At 44.3% G+C, this 22,875-nt stretch overlaps 2 protein-coding genes across 5 annotated transcripts in view; both read right to left on the reverse strand.

Annotated features, from left to right (window-relative positions):
• Positions 1-2,260: 2,260 nt before the first annotated feature.
• Positions 2,261-16,753, reverse strand: NOXRED1 (NADP dependent oxidoreductase domain containing 1). The gene is made up of 7 exons (XM_036268292.1): positions 16,572-16,753; positions 13,653-13,824; positions 11,732-11,928; positions 9,919-10,099; positions 8,891-9,042; positions 7,813-8,035; positions 2,261-2,508 (listed from the first exon to the last, which is right to left on the reverse strand). The coding sequence occupies exons 1-7, from the start codon at positions 16,720-16,722 to the stop codon at positions 2,331-2,333; spliced, it is 1,254 nt and encodes a 417-aa protein (XP_036124185.1). The 5' UTR covers positions 16,723-16,753; the 3' UTR covers positions 2,261-2,330.
• Positions 16,754-18,107: 1,354 nt separating this feature from the next.
• VIPAS39 (VPS33B interacting protein, apical-basolateral polarity regulator, spe-39 homolog) overlaps positions 18,108-22,875 on the reverse strand; it is a 29,934-nt gene continuing 25,166 nt past the window's right edge. For 2 of the 4 annotated variants that reach the window (XM_036268263.1, XM_036268253.1), the window contains exons 17-20: positions 22,294-22,380; positions 21,632-21,721; positions 21,123-21,227; positions 18,108-18,229 (exon numbers count right to left, since the gene is read on the reverse strand). In XM_036268263.1, coding sequence (XP_036124156.1) covers positions 18,209-18,229; positions 21,123-21,227; positions 21,632-21,721; positions 22,294-22,380 — 303 coding nt within the window. In that variant the 3' untranslated portion in view covers positions 18,108-18,208. The remainder of the gene's footprint in view (positions 18,230-21,122; positions 21,228-21,631; positions 21,722-22,293; positions 22,381-22,875) is intronic. The other 2 variants (XM_036268284.1, XM_036268273.1) reach the window with 1 other exon arrangement.

Raw genomic sequence — 22,875 nt, forward strand, 5'->3', positions numbered from 1 at the left:
GGGGAAGAAGAGATTACCCAAAGAACTTATATGCATATATGCATAACCCAGGGACACAGACAATAGTGCAGTGAAGGCCTGGGGGTGGGGAAGGATTGGGGGGGGAGGGGACAGCTGTAATACTTTTAAAAATAAAGATAAATTTATTTATCTATATATGTACACACACACACACACATACATACACACACATATATTTATTTATTTTAGGTTTGTATTTATCCTTACAAACAGCATGGCTTATGGCAGTACCCTTATGATCTAGGTAGGGTCTGGGTTTGTTTAAAGGCTCTTTTATGTGGTACTTGCCAGACCTTTATAAAATGAAATTCAGGCCAGAGTCTACCCATGACTGGATAGAAAGAAATTCCAAAATACTTCCTGTTGCTTGCATAACTCTAGTTCCTCTCTAGAAAGTGCTTTTTATCCCCAGTCTCACTTCTTAATTCTATTTTTTTTTTAATATTTTTTATTGCTATTTTAGAGAGAAAGGAAGAGAGAGAGAAATAGAAACATCGATGTGAGAGAGAGACATCAAAACATTGATCAGCTGCCTCCTACATGCCCCCTACTGAAGACTGAGCCCAGAAACCTGGGCATGTGCCCTGATTGGGAATCAAACCAGGACCTCTCAGTCCATGGGACAACGCTCAATCCATTGAGCCACGCCGGCTGGGCTCACTTCTTAATTCTAAAAACCACTATAGGACTACCATAATCCAAAAAAGCAATGATGTATCCAGTCCAGTTCCCCACACCTGAATGGTCAAAAGAATACATTTTTTTTTTCTACTGAGAGAAACAGTGCCTCAAATTAGCAGTCATACCGACTGTTAATATTTGGTGATGAACCTAATTTTTTCCCAAATTGGACTAACAAAATTTTATCTCAAACCATTCAATATCGTTGAGTTTGCCTGACTCATAATTATGCAAAAAAGAAAAATATGAATGATTAACTTAGGACCATGGTAGTTTACTTATATAGTTAATGGTTTTGTTCAAAAGCAATTAGCACACAAGGGCTCTGTTCAGTGACAGAGCAGTCAGTGTGACCCTTTCTCAATGTGATGGTCACTGGTGCTCTCCAGTGTATTATAATTGACATAAAGTATTTGCAAAACATAAAGGAAATAGCCCTGGCCAGTTTGGCTCAGTTGTTGGAGGTTCGATCTCCAGCCCCAGTGAGGGTCATGTGGCAGGTAACCAATTGATGTTTCTCTCTCACATCAATGTTTCTTTCTCTTGCTCCCTCCCTCTCTTCTACTCTATCTAAAATTCAATGGAAAAATATTCTCAGATGAGGATTAACAAAACACACTCACAGCCCTGGCCGGTTTGGCTCAGCGGTTAGAGCGTCCACCTGCGGTCCGGAGAGGCCCGGGTTCGGTTCCCGCTAAGGGCATGTACCTCGGTTGCAGTTTGTCCCCGGCCCTGGTTGGTCGTGCGGGTGGCAGCCACTCGATGTGTCCCTTTCACATCGATGTTTCCCTCTCTCTCTCTCTTCCTCTCTCTCCCTTCCACTCTGTACAAAAAATGGAAAAATGTCCTCGGATAAAGATTAAAAAATAAATAAACAAAACACACACACACACACAACATAAAGGCAATAAATTTGCACTATAGAAATAAGATCTATATTTTACAAAATTATTTTTAGCCATTTCATATAAATGCCAGCTATTTTTCTTAAGTTTGTATGGTTTAAAATGCTTTAAATGAGAACAGCTTTGAATAAAATAGTACCAAAATAGTCATATATCTCTGAAATAAGCATGAAATGAGTCACAATTGAATTGTTTACTATACATTTTACTTCTCTATCTAAAATGGTAGGGAGCCCTGGCCAGTTTGGCTCAGCGGTTGGAGCATCGGCCTGCAGACCAGAGAGTCCTGGGTTTGGTTCCCGCTAAGGGCACATACCAAAAAATAAATAAATAAATAAAAATAAAATGGTAGAGAAATTACACTGTATCATTTGTCAGCCATATACTACTATAGGAAAAGAAGCTAAAAATGACATTACAACTTCTTAAATTTAGCTTTTATTAGAGAGATAATTTGTATTAATAAGGCTCTCTTAACTGTATCAGGTTATGCAGTTTCATCTGGTTGCTTCCAAAAACCAAATACACACATATATACCAATGTAAAGACCTCTTGTTTTAAGTCTACATTTTAAAGAGCCATCAGTACAATTTTCTAATTCCTTAGTGCCTAACATATAACAAACACCGTCCAGTCATGTGACTCCCCGCTGTCAGATGTGATGGTCAGGGTACAGCCATTGCAGAGGGGAGAAAGAATCCTGATTCCTGAGGTCTCTTCTCTTATTGGGATAGAAAGCTCGTGGAAATCACTGGCTTTTGTTCTTTGGTTAGGGAGATGCCAAATGAGTCACAGTACAGATAGGTAAAGTGGTCCTGGAGAGCAGTACTGGTTAAGAAATGCTGGCTAATGGGAGTGTCCCTGAGTTGCACAGTAGTCAGATCAAACCAGGGGAGAGGCCTGGAGTGAAAAAAAAAATACTGTTACTTTTCTGTCTGTTCAGTACATCTGATTTGGTTGTATACATTTCCTTTAAAGAAAGTTTTCTACCCTGGCCAGTGTGGCTCAGTTGGTTGGAGTGTCATCCCAAAACACTTTGGGAGTCCCGGTCAGGGCACATACCTAGGTTGTGGGTTCGATCTCTGGTAGCAGGAGGCAGCCAATCCATGTTTCACTCTCTCTCCCTCTCCCTCTAGAATCAATTTTTTTAAAAAGTTATTCCTCCACTTGGAAATAAGGTTCTTCACTTTCTAAATCAAACTAATTAAAATTCATAGTTAAATTAAAAATTTAGCTGAAATTACTATGTGGATTTAATTGTACGTATGGTGTGTTTTCTCACTTATGTACATTTCTCTAAGTGCATTTTGGGAGAAATTCATAATTAGAGAATGGTTATAATAGTGACATGGACATTTCAGTTTATTTTCCTTGATTTAAGAAAGAGAATACAAAGGGGATTATGACATTAGGAATGGGTAATATCTCATTTCTTTTCAAAAAGCCTCTTTTTTAAAAAAAAAGATATCCTCTTCAACTCTATAGGAAAAGAGAAGTGAATATGCCCATGAATATCTTGCAGTTTACCAAATGATATTTAAAAATCACATTTCATATTACTAGGAAAAGGATTGGCTACACTATAGTGTTAGGGTAATTGGTTTTTGAAAGTGAATAAAAGATATTAAAAATCCTAAATTTATTTAAGATTTAAATATTTATAAAATAAAATCCTAGAAGAAGATGTAGAATATTTTGGGATAAAGAAAGTCTTTATAAGTATGACTTGAAACCTTGAAGCCATAAAGAAATGATTTGACAATTTTGACAATAAAAATTAGAATACCCTGAATAGCAAAAGATACCAATAAAAAAAAAAGAGAGAGAAATAATATGAAAAATATTTCCAATACTCAAAACACATTCCTACTGGAAAACTCCTATACAACAATAAATAAATGCAAACAATCCAAACAAAACAATAGGCCAAGAACATAAAATGACAATGAGAGAGGACACAAGAGCAACAAGTTTGGAAGCTGGAAAGAATGTGGATGAGTAATAACACTGAGCCAAGGCACAGTCCATGTACATCACAGAACCCACAAAAGACGCAGGAAGTAGTGGACCAAGTAACATCTGGAAGTGGGGATAAGATGGGGCCACAAAGAGGATGATGAGCTAGAAATCTTAAAAAGGAGAGAGACCCTCCCAGTGCCCTGCCCAACACTCAGTCAGGAGATGGTCCCTCTTCCTTCCCAACAGAAGTTCATTCACTGGAGAAGGGGAAATAGGGAGTCTCCGGACAGGCGGACAGCAGGCACAGTTGAGGGCAGGGATATGCTAAAAAGGGGAAAACAAAGTGAAAAAATACAAACTGAATGGCAAGACCACCCCTCTCCCTATACACAGCTGTCTTTCCTCAAGTTGGGTCCCAAAGACTTAATTAAAGATACAAATATGCAGGGTTTCCCAAGGAAACAGCTGACCAAATCACTCTGTATAAAGACCACAGTAGCAAACAGAATTTCCAAGCAACTTTTTAGTAACAAGGATCTTAAATATGAGCAGTCAAGATTCTTCATATACTTGAAGAAAACCTCTAAAATGAATGATAGAAAAAATAAATAAATAAAGCAAACGATAGAGACCAAAACAAATGATCGGAAGAAAACTTGGAGGGCCCTGGCCGGTTTGGCTCAGCGGTTAGAGCATCAGCCTGGAGACCAGAGAGACCAGAGTTCAGTTCCCACTAGGGGCACATGACAAAAAAAAAAACAAAAAACTTGGAGGAAACAGACTCCTCAGAGAACAAAAAACCTCTATCAAAAGGATAAGAGATGATATTGCAGAATAAAATGACAAGATGATGCTATATAAAAAAGGAATATTTGGAGACTAAAAAAAAAAATCTCTGAAAATCAAAATATAGCAAAAATACGCTCAAACTATGATAGCAAAAACACTGTAGTTGAGGAAATCTCTCAGAAAGCAAAGCAAAAAGACAAAGATACAAAAATAGGAGAGATAAGGAAAATCAGATTAGTCCAGAATGTCCAACATTTGACTCATAAAATATTCAGAAAGAGAAAACAGAGAAAATAGGAGGGGAGGAAATTATCAAAGACACAATTGGAGAACTTGACATCCAGATAGAAAAGGACCACTGAATATTCTTTTCTGTTATGGGTAGGCAGTTACTTGGGTATTTCCTTCACCATAATTCATTAAACTGTGTATTTATGAATTTATGGAATATGCACTTTTCTGTGCATGTGTTACATTTGACAATATCTTTTTTTTGTTGTTGTAAATCCTCACCTGAGGATATTTTTCCATTAATTTTTTTTAAGACAGAGTGGAGGAAGAGAGAGATGGGGAGAAAGGGAGAGAGAGAGAAAGAGAGAGAGAAACATAGATGTGAGAGAGGAGACACATTAATTGGTTGCCTCCCGCACACGCCCCCAAACAGAGTTGGGGAATCGAACCTGCAAGCCAGGTATGTGCCCTTGACCAGAAATTGAACCCCTGACCCTTCGGTGTGTGGGCCAATGCTCTAACCACTGCCAGGGAGCCAAGATTTTTTTTTTTTTTTTTTATCCTCACCCGAGGACATTTTTCCTTTTTTTTTTTTGTTCAGGTAGAGTGGGAGGGAGAGAGAGGAACAGAGAGAGAGAGAGAAACATCGACGTGAAGGGACACATCGAGTGGCTGCCACCCGCACAACCGACCAGGGGACAAACTGCAACCGAAGTACATGCCCTTAGCGGGAACCGAACCCGGGTCTCTCCGGACCGCAGGCCGACGCTCTAACTGCTGAGCCAAACCGGCCAGGGCACCAAGATTTTTTTAAGGGAGAAAAAAAAAGAAAAGGCCCACCAAATACCAACACAGTGAATTAAAATGACACATCATGAAATTTTAGGATACTGACTGTAAAAGATCCCATAAGCTTCCAGAGAAAAAAGAAACAGGTTTCAGACAAAGGATGAATTCACAAATTACCATGGCACTGTGCCTCTCTCTCAACAGTAATTCTAAAGGGTGACAGACAATGGAGCAATGCCTTCACAATTCTGAGGGAAATCTATTTCTAACCTAGAATCCTATGCCTGGCTATATTCTCAATAAAATATTAGGTTAGAATAAAAAGATTTTCAGACATAGTCTCTAACAATGACTTCCTAAGCATCCTTTTCTAAGGAGGACCTGACCCACCGCAATGAAGGAGTAAACCATGCCAGAGGAAGAGAGATCTGAAAGAGATCCAAAATAAGGGAGCAGTGGAGGGAATCCCGGGATAAAGGGGAAGGGGAATCCCCAAACTGAAAGTGTATGGAAGGCCCTAAGTGATTAATTAGAATACAAAAGAGGGAAGAATCAAAGATTACTTCCAGGGGTCTGGCTTGAACAAGTGGTAAAGAAGCTTGTAACTAGATAAGAGACATCGAATGAGCAGGTATGAGAGCAAGTATGCTTTTGATACACCAAGCTGGAGTGGAGACAGTGAGTGTGAACATACTTGGGCATGGAGCTGACGTCTAGGCTAGGTGTAAGTTCAGGGGTGTCAGTGTAAAGATGGCAACCTAAGTTCCCAGAGTGGAAGAGATCACCCAGGAACCAAGTATAGAACTGAAAGAGAGCCTAGGACAAAGCCCTGAACACTCCCAGATTTAAGGATGGGGCAGAAGAGATGCTGGCAAAAGAGGGGCCAGAGATCCCTGGCTGGTTTGGCTTAGCAGCTGGAGTGTAGGCCTGTGGACCAGAGTCCCGGGTTCAGTTTGCGCTAGGGGCATGTACAAAAAAAAAGGGCCAGAGAGACAGGGAGAAAACTAGAATGTGAGGGTGTCGGGAAAGCCAAAAGAAGAGATTACTGGAGAAGGAGGGCATGTTCAACAGTCAAGGAAGAAAATAATTCAAAAGTGTCCAATGAATTTGGTGATAAGAGGGCATTGCAACAAGGGCAGCAATTTTTCCCTATTAGATTATCAAACATTAAACAGATTTTATAGTTAAGAAGCTATAGAGCAATGGTACTCTCCTACACTACTGGTAGAAATAAAAATAAGCCCCACATTTTTGACAAGTAATTTGGAAATGCCCATCAAACGTACAATATGTATATAATCTCTAACCCAGAAATATTTTTCAAGCTATTCATCCAACAGATATACTGGTACAAATATGCAAAGTAAGTACAAGAATGTTCAATGTACCCTTTGGCTCAGCGGTTAGTGTCGGCCTGTGGTCCAGAGAGACCCGGGTTCGGTTACCACTAAGGACATGTACCTCGGTTGCAGTTTGTCCCGGCCCTGGTTGGGTCGTGCAGGAGGCAACCACTTGATGTGTCCCTTTCATGTCGATGTTTCTCTCTCTCTCTCCCCCCCCACACACACTCTATCTGAACAAAAAATGGAAAAATGTTCTCGGGTGAGGATAAAAAATAATAATAATAATAAAAAATTTGCCCTGGCCGGTTTGGCTCAGCGGTTAGAGCGTCGGCCTGCGGTCCTGAGAGACCCAGGTTCGGTTCCCGCTAAGGGCGCGTACCTCGGTTGCAGTTTGTCCCCGGCCCTGGTCGGTTGTGCGGGTGGCAGCACTCGATGTGTCCCTTTCACATCGATGTTTCTCTCTCTCTTCCTCTCTCTCCCTCCCACTCTACCTGAACAGAAAATGGAAAAATGCCCTCCGGTGAGGATTAAAAAAAAAAAAAAAAAAAATTTAATTACATGAATCAATGGATGCCTATGCCATTGCTCATACATGAAATAGATATGATTGTACTAACTCTACCTGAACAGAAAATGGAAAAATGCCCTCCGGTGAGGATTAAAAAAAAAAAAAATTTAATTACATGAATCAATGGATGCCTATGCCATTGCTCATACATGAAATAGATATGATTGTACTAACATAGACTGTATTCATGACATAGTAAGTGAAAATGCAGTATATAGTCCCCATGTTTCTAAAATGTGTATATAGCTATAGATGTACACACTTTAATATAATGACAGTATAAATATGTTTGTATATGTATTCATACAAAGACAGAAATATAAAATCCATTAGAGGTAAAGTCTATGAAATGGCACTTGGGGGGCAAAGCAGGGATTTCACTCTTCTACTAGCTGGATTTTTTTTTTTTACAAGAGTGTATTCTTTTTATACATTTTCAAAGATAACATGACGGGATAAAAGAAACAACGTACTGCTAAGACAACAGTGTGGAAGAAATGAGACAGGCCAGCGGTCCTACCTTACCTTCTCTCAGGCAGGTTCTCAGAAAAGACATTGCTGACAAAATCTTGCAGATGGAATTTTGGGCAAGATGCCCTGTCTTCCCCACAGTCCTCCAAGTGCACAGAGAGGAACAGGTCATTCAGAAGCTGCAGCACCTGTGACTGGGGCAGGGCCTTCTCCGTGCAGATGTTGAGGGCTGCGTAGAACACGCCCTCCAGCCACTTGATATTGAGGATTACTCCGCCTACGCATCAATGACCAGGGAAAGACCAGTTAGTGCCACCAAAAAACGTTTGCAGGGAACCTAGGACAAAAACCCCAGACAGTGAACAGCTACCTTTTTTCCAAGACGAATGGGTCACATGAACCTTGAGATAAGCAAACACTGCCCCGTCCCTGGGCCAAGCCCTGTTTGTGACCTTGAGAACACATCATATGTTGAGCCTGCCTCAGTAGGACAGGTATGACTAATGTGAATACTGCTAATGGCAAAAAGCATCTCTAGGCCTTTCTACAATGGTCCTTGGCAATAAAGAAAGGACTAGGGAAAACTGCAAGATTAGAGCAGGGAAAAACCATTTACTCCCAGACACTACATCCTCCCGCTTAAATAGGCTCTCCCCTCCAGGTGTTTCCGATTCATTCTTGAGAGACACATAGATTGGCTGAGTCCCTCTCAAGGCCGAGACCCCCGCGACCCCTCGGAAATCAAACCTACAACCCTGGTTCTTGCCCTTGACCAGGAATCGAACCCAAGACCCTTCAGTCCTCCAGCAACGCTCTAACCGCTGAGCCAAATCAGCCAGGACTCCAATTCATTCTTAAAGGGTCCAAATATTCAGACTTCTCAGACTTCCCTAATAAGGACTGCTTTTTGCCACCAAAGCTGTTCCTGTGCAAAACCTACATAGCTGAGAATATATCTAGCTTGTACTGTACCCCCGAGTCCCCCCAACTCCCCCAACACCCCCACCCCCCAGCTACACACACACGCACACACACACACACACGCACGCACACACACAGGGAGCTAGTAAGATAGCAACAGGCCAAGAGGAAGGTAATTTTTAAGAGTGCCAAAACTCGGGGAAGCCATTACCAGCGGGGTTGTAGGGGCAGGTCGCCTGGAGAATCACAGGATCTTGGAGAGCAGCTGTGACTTCCTTGTTGCCCGTCCAGATATTGGCAAAACCTTCAACACACTTATACTGAGGCCGCAAGATATTGGTGTGGTTCAGAAGCCTTTTCAACCTGAAAGGAAAGCCACCAAGACAGGGAGTGCAGGGCCAGGACTGGAATAAACCGCCCGAGCCACTGAGTTCACATCCAACCCCAACCACAGACATCCCCCACCCCTCACCCCACACAGCACAGGCGAGGTTAGGGCTCAGGACACGACCTAGTTGGATTGTTTAGCCATCTGCCTGACAAACACTTACTGAATGTTATCACTTGCTGGGCACTGGCCTAGATACTAGAGATACAAAATCAACATCTGACATGCTCTCAAATCACTCTTCATGCTGTTGACTGGTGGTTTCCCTTCTCACTGGTGCACAAGGGGAACTTGAGTCTAATGCAAATAGTGGGAGGCAATGCTCTATTGCAGTTCTAAATATTTGCACATTAAAGGAAACGTCCCCCCTGGCCGGCTTGGCTCAGCGGTTAGAGCGTCGGCCTACGGTCCAGAGAGACCACAGTTTGGTTCCCGCTAAGGGCACGTACCTCTGTTGCAGTTTGTCCCCGGTCCTGGTTAGGTCGTGTGGGAGGCAGCCACTCGATGTGTGTGTGTGTGTGTCTCTCTCTCTCTCTCTCTCTCTCTCTCTCTCTCTCTCTCTCCCTCTCTCTCCCCCCTACTCTATCTGAACAAAAAATGGAAAAATGTCCTCGGGTGAGGATAAAAATAAATAAATAAAGGAAACGTCCCTCCCACAGGTGCAGTTTGCAGAGACGTGGGGAAGACACAATTAGAAAGGCTGGCTGGGTCCTGCACACGAAGCTGCCACCACCGTACTGCTGGGAATGACCACCTCCCACCAGCAGGAGCTGAGCGGGGGTGGGAGGCAGAAGCCAGGGCTGAGGAGACAGAGTAGGTCTGCCAGTCTGGGGCTCCCTCTGAGGAGGTACCTGGGTATCGGGACAGCAGCTACAAAGCTGTACACAATGCAGCCTTTCCCAAAGCTGGTGTGTGTTTCTGTGCAGATATTGGGCAGCTGAGACGGCAGGCAGCAGAGGAATATCACGTTGGCCCAGGTCACCAGAAGAGAGTTATGGTAGAAGCACTGGATCCCCAGCTTCCGCAACTCATCTGGGCAGGATAAAGGAAGACAGAAAGATCACAGTGCAGAGGAGTTGGACCTGAACATCAACTGCAGGCAGAGGAAGACAATTATTTTATCTCAACCCCTGTCACATACATGAGAAGAAAGTCCCTCATGCCATCTGAAACCACGCTGCAAGGCCCTCCCCTGCCCGAGCAGCCAGGGCCACCACCGCAGCACGCGAGACTACGAGACCTTCACCCTCGCCTCAGATGTTAGACTCTTTCAGATTGTTTTTCCTTTTAGGAAGAAACTAATCTGAAAGAAGCCTTCTGCTGCAATTTACTGAAATTCTATCATATGCTGGATAATATACAGAGTACTTTTACATGCATTATCTAAGGGAATCCTCACAAGGACCTTATGAGGCAGAGACTAGTATTTTGTTAAATGTTTTTATTGACTTGAGAGAAAGAGGGAGGGAGGGAGAGAGAGAGAGAGAAACATTGATGTGAGAGAGAATGTGCAAGGAAATCCAATAAAGCACAATTACATAAATTATACAGCCATATTTCATAATACCATACAACCTTACAGTCATGATTTTGAAGAATGTTAAATAATATGAGAATATGCTTATAATACATTAAGTGAAAAAGCAGAATACAAACAACTCTGTAGTATCAATTACTGATATAATCTGATCTAATCAGAGAACAAAACAGGAAATGATATCCCTGGTAAGGGCATTATAGGTAGTTATTATTTAGTTTCCTATAGAGTAATTTTAAAATTTTTCTAAAATATGCATATTTAAATTTATAAATTTATTGAAGCATAATTTACATGCAGTGCAACATGAAGATTTTTTTTTAATCCTCACCAGAGGATATTTTTCCATTGGTTCTTAGATAGAATGGGAGGGGGGAAGGAGAGAAAGAGAGAGAGAGAGAGAGAGAGAGAGAGAGAGAGAGACATCGATATGAGAGAGACACATTGATTGGTTGCCTCCTGCACAACCCAGGGCTGGGAATTGAACCTGCAACTGAACCAGCAACTCTTTGGTCCGAGGGCCCACACTCTAACCGCTGAACCAAACCTGCCAGGGCACAACATGCAGATCTGAAGCATACATTTGATCATTTTTGACAAATGCATACACCCATGTAACTCAGACCTCTTTCAAGATCTAGAACATTTTCATCTCCCCAGAAGGTTCCCTGGGGCCTCTTCTCAGTTAATCTCCCCCAGAAGCAATCATTCTGATTGCTACCACCATAGATTAGTAAATGGAATCAAGATAAAACATTTTTAAAATTTAGTAAATATTATTTGTAAAAACACAAAGCCAAATGTTTGGAACTGGATAACACCTTCCAGACTCTTAACTGGTCCAGTTAGATGTGAACTCTGTTTAGAAAGCTTCATTGCATCAGACTCAGAAAGATATCTCACCACCAAAGGAAGGATGAGTGATGGCTATAAAACATTTCAGTGGAGAAGAAAGTTGTTTTAAGGAACAAGTTGAAAACCATCATTCCAGTTTTCTCAGGGCTCGGAAGCTGAGAACGCAGCACATTACACACAGGGAGTCCCCTTTCAAGGGACCCTTTCACAACGGCCTCGTCAACACTTAACAAGCCCACCCAAGCCCCTTTCTACAGCACACTGCTCCCCACCTAGGGTCTCTGGCCTCCGAGTGGAGATCCGCAGCCTCTCCGCAGGGATGGGGACAAGCCGAAGCAGTACACGAGCCAGCTGCTTCCCAAGGTGACCGCCTCCAATGATGCCCACCTTTAACTCATCCTCATCAGGATCACTGGCAGCCGATCCCACGAAGGGATATCTGGAAGTTTCCTTCTCACGTAATAGTTTTCTGGAGAATGAACACACAGATACATACGTAAATACACGCTCATCCTGGGGCTCTTCTTGACTGCCAACTTCTGATGCTCTCTGTTCTAACTCCTCCTATGGCAGCCTGGTGGCCCCTTGAGTCACTCAGAGATGAGGCATTCCCATTATGTGCCACTTGTGCAGCACCACCAGGGAATGAAATGTTCTCCCTGAGTGAATTTTCCAGAAAGTAAAGCATACCCCTTCGAAGGACCCAGCCTTGTTTAAAACATTTTTAAATGAACATTTTTTGTTTGTTAAAGGTGTTGTGTGCATTTCCCTGCTTCTTAAACACAGGGTCTGGATGTGAAACCGGTTTCTGACTCAGGACCATCAGTGCGAACAGACAGTGTGGGCCTGTTCCTCATTTCCTGTGCAGACAGCGGTGGATTTTCACTGTCGTCCTGCTAAGCACACCCGTCTCCTACCGTACACCTATCCTTTCTACTTTGCTATTTTGGTTGTGCACAGACCCAGGAAACCAGGTAACTTAGCTTTTTTCAAGCATATGATTTATAAAAGAAAATGGTTTATAATGTGGGAAAACAGACCTTAGAAATTGAGGATCAAGGATTAGAACCCTCTCTTTCCAGAGGTTTACTTACTATTTGTTCTGGATGTATTTCCTTGGCCCGAGATAAACAGTCTGACCTCAGAATACACAAGGCATTGTTTTATATTGTTATATGACAACCTTATATCTGTTCCATATTTCTGTGAAAATTGGAGTTTTTATAAATTAAAGCTCCAAAAAAAAAAAAAATCAAAAGTAAAGCTCTGGAGTTTCCATATAGGCATCACAAGCACATTCTACGTAAGGCTTGTCTCGGTTGCCAGGAGAACATTTCCTCTCGGCCTGAGCCTTCCAAATATAAAATGCCTCCTGGTCGTCTCACATACCGGTTTCTCACCACTCATCTTGGATTCAACCAGTATGTTTGTGCATTCTTATCAGTCAGCCAATCAGCAAACTCATTGAGCAGCCTGACTCCTTGGGTATGTATTGTATCTATAACATGTTCAATTCAGATGTGGTCCCATCAACAAGGCGTTCATCTGATTTCAGAGAAAAGCAAACTGAGAAGTAGACTGCATTGGGAGAGGGCAAATACTCCACGAACGACCTAGAGTTGCAGAATCTGGGAATCTGGGAGCTTAGTCCCAGGTACCCGGCTCTCACATGACTTCTATTTAAGTGTCTAAAGCCACATTGCACAAACATATCAGAAGCCAGAACTGGGCTGAGAGCTTCTCTGCAAATCAGTGTTTCTGGTTTCAAGCAAGTCATCTGGTCATAGGGACCCCGAAAGTCCCAGGTGCTTTCCTGTGAGGGAGCATTCCACTCTTAGCTCATAAAAAGAAACTCACTCCATCTTCAAGGAATGACAAGTCATTGGTAGCTGCGGAAGACAAGCTGGTAATCTCCATGAATGAATGAATGGAGGGATGAATGAACTGATCATCTGATCAATCCATCCACTGAAAGGAAATCACCACTAATCCATGCTTTATCACAGAACCATAGCCAAGAGACCCTAGTATGCATTTCTCTTGTGTTTTCAGACCAGGAGTGTTAAGACTGTGGGTTGGAAAAGGTAGGAAGACACTTACCAAAGTTATCCTCCAATATAAAAAGTTAAAGCCATTTGGATTCTTTGCAGTAAGATTCTTCTCCATCTGCCTGGCCCTGGAGACCTCACTTACCTCAAATTTTTGAGTAACTTGCAAAAGAAGGTTGCATGGGCACAGGCCTTGATCATTCGCCCCAGATAACGACCCTGCAAATACAGCCAGCATCGTTCTTCTTCTTCGAGCCCATACTCAAACGTCAGGGTCTTGAGGTCCTCTAGCAAGTCCATCTCCAAGCCACTATCTCCTGCAGCGACAGACAGCAATCAGTTTGGCTCCGTCCTGGAAGAGGAGGGAGTACATGCAGGAGGGTGTGTGTGCCCAAGTTGCAAGCTCTCGTGGGCGTGGGCCTCGGCACCTCCCTCCTCCCGTTCTGAACTTGCAGTTCTCATCCACTCTCTGTTCCGGTGTGAGTCCTGGGCACTGACTGCTCATGAATCGGAAATACCTGGATTCATGAAAAACCTGAACAGCAATCCAAAGCAATGTCCGCCCATAGACACCTCTCAGCAGATGCATTCACATGAGCAATGGGATTCACAGGTGCTTGGGCTAGGCCTTCCTCCCTCCCACACCCTCCTGTTTTAGAAATAGGACTGAACACTTAGACCACATTTCAAAGAAATTCTTCCCTTTCACTAATCCCTGTGTTCCCCCACAGAGTAGAAAGGAGCCCAAGCTAAATGTCATGGTCCCTTGTCTAGAGCTGGGACATCTAGATCTTAGAAAATGAAGCCAAAGTAGTATAAGCCATTTACATCTCTCTCACCAACCCAGCTGAGGAGATGGCTCTGCTCCTCGTTACCTCAGGGTAAGAACTACGTTTCCAGGGAGAGCTACCCAAGAAAATTGTCATTATGACTCCTTAGCTACCGAATTGCTGTCTCGGAGTCTTAAAGGGCCAGCCCCACTTGACATGAGAACACGCGGTCCTCTCACTCTCCCGGAAGGACCACACCAGGGCAGTACAAGGCCCCCCTTTCCCGCAGAAGGTTCTGCGCGTCTACATTTTCTGTAGACTGGAATGCCATGCAGGTCTCACCTCTACTCGGGAGTTATTTTTCAAACCCCTTCTTTTTGTGTTCAAGAAATGAATGAATAAGACCAGTTCTGGGAATCTAATGCACATCATGGTGACTATAGTTAATAATACTGGATTGTATACTTGAAATTTACTGAGAGTAGATCTTACGTGTTTTTACCACATACATACACACAGAAGTTAACTGTGAGATGATGGATATGTTAATTAATTTGACTGTGGTAATCATTTCACGATTATCATGTTGTATGCCTTAAATATATATAGTTTTTATTTGACAATTATATCTCAATAAAGTGGGGGAAAATATCAGTGATATTCAAAACTGTAATCTATTTTATAATAATGGTGAAATTGAGACCAGAATGCAAAACTACTCATCTCTAATCTGCATTTAAATAAAAAAAATTGTTACTGAGGTGAAATTCACATAAGTTGGCCATTTAAAAGGGAACAATTCAGTATATTCGTAATGTCGTACACCCTCTGCACCTCTCTGGTTCCAGAACATTTTCATTACCTCCCACAATGGAAACCCTGTACCCATTAGGAAGTTACTCCCTACCCCACCCCCAGTCAGCCCTGGCAACCACCAACCTGCTTTTTGTCTCTGTGGACTTACCTTTTCAGGATATTTCACATGAATGGAATCATACAACACATGACCTTCCATGTCTGGCTTCTCTAGTCCCTTTTATAGAAGGGCTGTTATGTCACTCTCTCTGTCTCTTTAAAAGCAGTCTCCAGCACTTGAAGAGTGTGGAAGTTCTCATCAAGTCTCAGAAATACTTCCTTAGACCAAACAATGGGTAGGTCATCCTAACACTGCAAGTGACACTTCCTGCTCCGAAGGAAAGAGGAACCCAAAGCTCCCAGCTCAGCAGGACCAGTGCAGCACAGGCTGACCCGTCCAGGCTTGCACGCCAGGCCCAGCCTTCCCTTCCAGCCTCCGAAATGGGGAGCCGGTGGCTGTGGCTTTGTAACACATCGAGTGGGCTGGGCGGACCTACATTTCCCAGAATTCCCTGTTTCCAGTTCGGTGTGCCACAGGAGAGATTTCTGGGCCAGATCTGGAGGGTGGAAGTGAGGCAACAGCCAGTTTGTGTTCACGTTTACAAGGGAGGGGCAGGCACTTTGCTGTCTGCTGGTGGCCCTGCTGGTTGTGGGGTAGCAGTTGGGCCTGTGACTACTATTCCTTCCTCTGGAACCTCCTGCGGCTTTTCACACTCCTGGGCCGGGGCTGTTTTTAGTCCATGATAAAGGCCACCAGCGAGCATCTCCTGCAGGACACCCACTTCATCGAGGCTGGAAGCAGTGAGAACTGACACAGGGTCCAGTCTATCCCCGTGGGCTCCAGCTCGTCCTTGCTCGCCCCACTGTCTGTCCACCTTTCTTCCCCACGTCCAGCTTTACCACCAGCCGCGCACACAACCTCCAGAGACTGTTTAACTAACCGCCATCCTTGAGTAAGGTCAAACCCTGTAATGAATCTCACATACAGGTTAGATAGATGGAAAGACAGACAGACACACTGTACAGTCCCAGCGGTCTGCTTCTCTAAATGAACCCTAACTAATACATTAGTTAATAAAGCTATGACTGTTTGAAGACCAGCCAATAACTTGAGCACAATTTAGCAAATTAAACTCCTGTTTCTTCAACAGCAGGAGAGATGCTTAGAAGAAACAAATATGGCCCTGGTCGGTTTGGCTCAGCGGTTAGAGCGTCGGCCTGCGGTCCGGAGAGACCCGGGTTCGGTTCCTGCTAAGGGCACGTACCTCGGTTGCAGTTTGTCCCCGGCCCTGGTTGGTCGTGAGGGTGGCAGCCACTCGATGTGTCCCTTCACGTCGATGTTTCTCTCTCTCTCTCCCTTCCTCTCTATCTGTACAAAAAATGGAAAAATGTCCTCGGGTGAGGATAAAAAAAAAAAAAAACAACAAATATGAAGTTACCTGGAATTGCAGAGGACTGCGAAGTAGAGGAGCGAACGGTGGAGTCCAGCCCCCTTAAAGCCGGATTTCTCAGAGTTGGCATTACCAACATTTTGGGCTGCATAACTGTTTGCTGTCGTCTGTCCCATGATTGTAGGGTGTTTAGCAGCATCCCTTGCCTCTATCCACTACCAGCACCATCCAGTTGTGGCAAAAAAAAGTGTCTCCAGACATTGACACAGGTCTCCTGGGGGCGCAAAATTGCACCCTGCTGAGAACCACACTGCCTTAGAGCATGTCTTGTGATGACAAGTGTCTCCTCCTCTTACCACATCATCCACTCCACGGTCACGGGCCACAGACTCCTACAAGCTCCGAGAAAATCATGCCCTCCTGTTACAGATTAGGGTAATGAGTCCAGAGGGAAAGGGACTCACCCAGCATCACACAGCTTGTCAGTGGTAGAGCTGAGACAAGAGGCCAGATGTTTTGCTCCCCAGTTCAGGGCTCCTTGTTAACCGCACACCCCGCTTTCTTTAAGTACTGGTTCTCTGTACCCGGACGTGTATTGACAGGCTGCTGAATGCACTCACTGAAGCAGACGGGTAGTGGCCCCAAGACACCACGCAATCATTTCTTTGTTTTGCACAAAACACCCAGAAGGAAAGAGAAGGTACCAAGGAAGAAACAGCTTTATTAGGAGTCTAGGCATGTCTGGAGAAACTCAGTTCAGTCACAGAGAAGAGAGGCCAATATTGGTACAGGGCAGGAATCTAACATTACAGAGCACCCTCTTAAAAACCAGTGTCAAACTGAAACCTCCATCTCAATACCCTGAGAGTCAATAATGCTGCTGAGTTTAGTCCTGGTGGAACTTCTGGAAGATCCTCGTGAGACAGCGAGATCTGTGCATCAGGGAGAGCTCCAACACTGCTGAATCTAAGCTCCATGTCAGTGTAGGGTCTCGGGGGAGAAGTAGGGGAAGAGAGAATGGGATGTTCTCATCACGCACACAAGGTCATCTCAGTCTGCAGGTAAGAGGAACCACAACTTCTGAACAGAGACTAGACTGGGGCAGCAGAGGGTCGCTGGCTGAAGAAACGACGTCTGGGCCATCCGTCATAACGTGGAGGGCTCCGTGCAGTCTGGAGTGAGGGCACGTCCAGCAGGTCCTGGCAACACTGGCGCCCCTTCCTGAGGCCCCGACTCCATTCACAGCAGAACTGCCAATGTCCAGCACTAAGTCCAGGGTCACAATTAGCTGAGAGGACCTGAGTGGTCACCCTATAACACCCGCACCTCTTAGTCTAGGAGACTTCTTCAGCAGAGCAGTCACTTTTCTCAGACCAAGAGAGACCCTGTCCCAGATGGGCCCAGTCCAGAAATGACTCCCACCTTCACGCGAGCACCAGGTGGAGGGAATCTTTCTCATGAGTCGCAGCTTTAGATCTTGGCCCTTACATCATGGCCCTTGGACAGAAGATCGGTTGCAAGCTATCTGTGCCCAGGCGCTGGTTTCTGTCCCCAGAGTACAGGTGTCGCCTGTTGATGACAGGTCCAAGTGGTGTGCTGCTGTAACTCTCCCAAAGAAGAGTGCACTCTACTTCCACAGGCAGGAAGGGAAGAAACAAGGTGCGTCTCAGGGTAGCTGATGCCACTTAATTCTTCCACCGAATTTGCTGTGGGAAAAAGAAAGAGCTCAGTTTGCACTGATTCATGCAGAGAGGTGGGGGATGCAATAAAACAAGACGCACAGCTTCATACTGTAGGGAAAAGAGAAGAACAGAGGGGGTGAGGCCTGCAGACTGCCGCCATATCTGGGACTCCAGCAACCTGGCTCACACTGTTTGCCCTGTCCTGGTGACTCCCTGAGGCCCCGCCCCACCCAACTTTCAGGCCCACCCAAGCTGTTGCCAGTGGTTTTACCATAGGAATGGCCTGTGTTGGATCCTGTTTCAGATTTTCCTAAATTCTCTCAAACAAGCAGCATCTGCTCTCAGCGAGCCCCATATCTCTCGTTAAGTGGCCCCAGGCCTGGCACTAGAAGCAGCCAGCCTTGGTTCACAACTTGGCTTTGCCTGGGCACCTCCAAGCTCAGCACAAGAAGCAGTCATCTGCAGACCGCTTTGTAGCTTATGCCTGGTGGCCCTGGATAAAAAGCAGCCAGTGGCTGACCTTGCCCCAGAGCCAGCACACCCAGTGGACAGCTTCAGACCACATCGAAGCACCACCACCCAACCACCTCCACAATGACACAGTCAATGAGTGGACTCAGTGGCTACCTGAGTCCTGCTGAAGTAAGTCTTGCTCTACATGGTGGACTGCTACACAGCTCATCATCCAAGGCAGTCAGAGGTCAGTGGTCAGTGGGTACAGCCAGTCCTTACAGCTGATCAGCCTGAGTAAAACCCTCTCATTGACGTGCCAACAGCAACAGCAAGACTCAATTACAACAGAAGGGTGTAAAGTCCACACGAGGGGTACACCTCGAGGGCCCAGCTGAGAGACCAGGGAGGCTGTGCCACTAAACCCTACAGGACACCTACCACAGGCCATCCTAGGAAGCCCAGGAGACATAGCAACTCTACCTAATACACAGAAACAAACACAGTGAGGCAGTCAAAATGAGGAGACAAAGAAACATGTCCTAAATGAAAGAACAGAACAAAACTCTAGGAAAAGAACTACACAAAATGTAGATAAGCAATCTAACAGATGCAGAGTTCAAAACACTACTTAAAAGGATGCTCAATGAATTCAGTGAGGGTCTCAAGAGCATAAAAAAGGACCAGTCAGAAATGATCGATGCACTGACTGAAATAAAGAATAATTTACAGAGATTCAATAGTAGAGTAGGTAAAGCCAAGAAGCAAACCATTGATTTGGAATATAAAGAAGCAAAAAACACCCAATCAGAACAGAAAAAAGAAAAAAGAATCCAAAAAAATAAGGATAGTGTAAGGAGCCTCTGGGACAACTTCAAGCGTGCCAACATTCGCATCTTGGTGGTGCCAGAAGGAGAAGAGAAAGAACAAGAAATTGAAAACCTATTTGAAACAATAATGACAGAAAACTTCCCTAACTTGGTGAAGGAAACAGACATACAAGTTCAGGAAGCACAGAGAGTCCCAAACAAGATGAACCCCAAGAGGCCCACACCAAGACACATCATAAGTAAAATGCCAAAGGTTCAAGACAAAGAGAAAATCTTAAAAGCAGCAAGGGAAAAGCAGTTAGTTACCTACAAGGGAGCTCCCATAAGAATGTCAGCTGATTTCTCAAAAGAAACTTTGCAGGCCAGAAGGGAGTGGCAAGAAATATTCAGAGTGATGAAAAGCAAGAACCTACAACTAAGATTACTCTATCCTGCAAAGCTGTCATTTAGAATCGATGGACATATAACGAGTTTCCCAGACAAGAAAAAGCCAAAAGAGTTCATCACCACCAAACCAGTGTTATATAAAATGTTGAAGGGTCTTCTTGAAGAAAAAGATAAAAAATATGAACAAACAAAATGGCAATGAATACATATGTATCGACAATTGAATCTACAAACAAAATGAACAAGCAGAACAGAAACATTCTTATAGATACAGAGAACATTTTATTGGTTGCCAGATGGGAGGGAGAATAGAGGAATGGGTGAAAAAGGTGAAGGGATTTAAGAAGTACAAACTGGTTGTTAGACTGAGGAGGAGGGGGTCAATAGGGAAAAAAGGAAGAACATCTGTAATACATTCAACAATAAAGATAAGTTTAACAAAATAAATAAATAAACAAATAAAAAAAAAAAGAATAGAGGGGGAGGGGGAGAAATTTTAAAAAATATGTGGTGAAGTCCATTTCTTCAGTTACAAATTACACTCCTATGCTGCATCTCACAAGCTTGAGTTTGGACATTTATTCTGGTCCTGCCCTCCTCGGGGCCAATATTCACGAGCTTCCAATGACCCCAGGTAGGTCCCAAAACATCTAACGGGGAACTAAGATCAACCTTAACAAAAAGCTCAGCAATGCCGTGCTATGAGAGACAAGCAGCTGTGTTTCCCCAAATAGCTAAAAATCCATTTCATCCCCTTCTTACTTCCAACAGGTAGGTCATATCCATCCTGGGATTTTTTTTGTTTTTTGGGTTTTTTTATCCTTACCCGAGGACATTTTTGCATATATTTTCAGATAGAGCGGGAGGGAGAGAGGAAGAGAGAGAGAAACATCAATGTGTGAGAGAGACACATCGAGTGGCTGCCACCCACACGACCCCAACCAGGGCTGGGGAGAAGCTGCAACCAAGGTACATGCCCTTAGCAGGAATCGAACCCGGGACTCTCTGGTCCGCAGTCCGCCACTCTAACCGCTGAGCCAAACCAGCCAGGGCCATCCTGGGATGTTTTGAATCTGTAATATGCTTCTATACTGCCAGTCTTAGATCCTCAGAGCTGCTAAGTTTAACAATTGTCAGACCATTATAGTTAAGTCTCAGCTGGGGGTCCCCAGATCACCCTTATACACACTCGATGCTACTTTGTGAACTGTCTCCCAAGACTGCTAGAGAGCAAAGCTGCAGCTGCTCACCGAGCTGTTGAGAATGGCATCGATCTTCTCCTCCTCTGCAGATCCTTTGTCCACCTTACTCCTGTATGCTAGCAACTGCTGGCGGTCCTTCAGGTCCCGGCAAGTCTGTACACCAAAACAGACAAGCAATAAAACCCCAATCAGCCTTCTCTAGGAAGGTCCTTCTTTTTGTCATTCCCACTTCAAGCCAAGGTTCAAGAAGAGGCTGGATGACAGTGGGGTCAAGCCCTCACAGAACTTCATGTTGGAGTGGAGTCCACAGAGCCTATGTGGCTTGATTAAGTTCTGTGAGTTCTCTGAGTGCAACTAATTTATAAGAGCCCAGAGAAACCAGTCAGGAGGCTGGGAAAATAACACAGGAGTGCTGGACTCCAAACTAACTCTTGCCAGACCATTGTGTCCATTAAGTAAAAATTGATGACAGCAGCTCAAGATCCAGGACAGAGAATCTCATAGCCTGGACTCCCACTGAGGGCCTAACTCAGAGTTCTTATTTCTTGAGGACTCACATCAATGACGACATCGTGGCACTTGAACTTGGTAGCTAAGTTCAACTTTGTGTCCACATCTTCCACGAGATTGACATACTCCTGTAATATCTGTGGGAAGAGGTACTTCTGATTAATGATTCTCAGACCTAAAAACACAGAACTCTGAAAAGTAGAAAAAAATATCCTAAAGAAGGCAAAAGAGTTTGTCTACAACATCTGATGTCTACAAGTGCCATCGTCAAACACAGGACCAGCTCTGCAACAGGAGATGAGGTGGACCCCATGCAGCATTCCGTGCTCCCCCAGGAACGAAGAGAAGAGCATGCTCCTCCACCGCCTAGAGCTGGAGGCCTATGCCAGCACAGGCATGCCCCAGTCCGACCCAGCACTGTGCCTGCTGCTCCCTGATGTCCCTTCTCAGTGAGTTCTCCTTTTGCATCATTTCAACAGTACTCCACACGGGCTAAACACAGTGGATGCTCCTCAGAGAGGGCAGATTACTTCTAAGGGGCAGGGAGAACTTTTCTCCTGTCCTGTCCTATCTCAAGACCCAGTATAGCCATTATGTTGCCTTTAAGGGAAGAATAGAACAGGTCAGGTCTCCTATCACTGACAAGTAAGAGGCTACAAGTGAGATGTCCCAAAGGATCCTGTCCCCAACTCTCTTTAGAAGCCATTACCTGGACAGGGGCACTGTTCTTGTGAAGAATTTCCACAACCCGATGGAAGCCAATGGGTGCTCTCTTCTTGGTGTAACCCAGCCAGTTCTGAAAAAGGAAGATGGCAGGAGCAGCTAGGCAGACATGACCTCAGCACACCCTGAGCTCTTCTCCTGGGATGTATGGTCAGTCCAGAGTAATGGGCAGTGAGAAGGAGGGACTGGGGTGGGGGACAGAGACAAATTTTTCAGAAATGTCAAGACATGTGAGAGGGTGGAAAAGAGTCAGACGTATGAAATAAGGTCTTAGATTTATAAGCACTAATGCAGAAAAGTCTGTGAAACAGCCAAATGGAGTAAGTAATTTACTTAACACTTGTAGTATGAATGTATCTGGGTAGAAAAATCCTATCCTCTGCATCTTTACATTTATATAAAGAGGTTTCTTTGTAAATTCATGAGGAAAGATCTAGAAAGCACCCATCAAAATTTTAATGGCATTTGCCTTGAGGAAGGGAGAGACATAGGAACAGGCAGGCAGGGAAGAGAAAGGTCCCTCTTTATACTTTCACACAGTGTTTGATCTGCACACAGGCATGTATTG

Source organism: Molossus molossus, unplaced genomic scaffold, assembly GCF_014108415.1.
Source record: "Molossus molossus isolate mMolMol1 unplaced genomic scaffold, mMolMol1.p scaffold_m16_p_1, whole genome shotgun sequence".
In the NCBI taxonomy this organism is placed as follows: domain Eukaryota; kingdom Metazoa; phylum Chordata; class Mammalia; order Chiroptera; family Molossidae; genus Molossus; species Molossus molossus.

Bases quoted from the DNA above. Each gene is read 5' to 3' on its own strand.
- NOXRED1 (XM_036268292.1), bottom strand. From the start codon at position 16,722: ATGCTGCTAAACACCCTACAATCATGGGACAGACGACAGCAAACAGTT. The intron at 13,825-16,571 runs GTAACTTCATAT...CTGTCGCTGCAG, and splicing joins GCAGTCCTCTGCAATTCCAG to GAGATAGTGGCTTGGAGATG. The intron at 8,036-8,890 runs GTAATGGCTTCC...ATTGATGCGTAG, and splicing joins CTGCCCCTACAACCCCGCTG to GCGGAGTAATCCTCAATATC.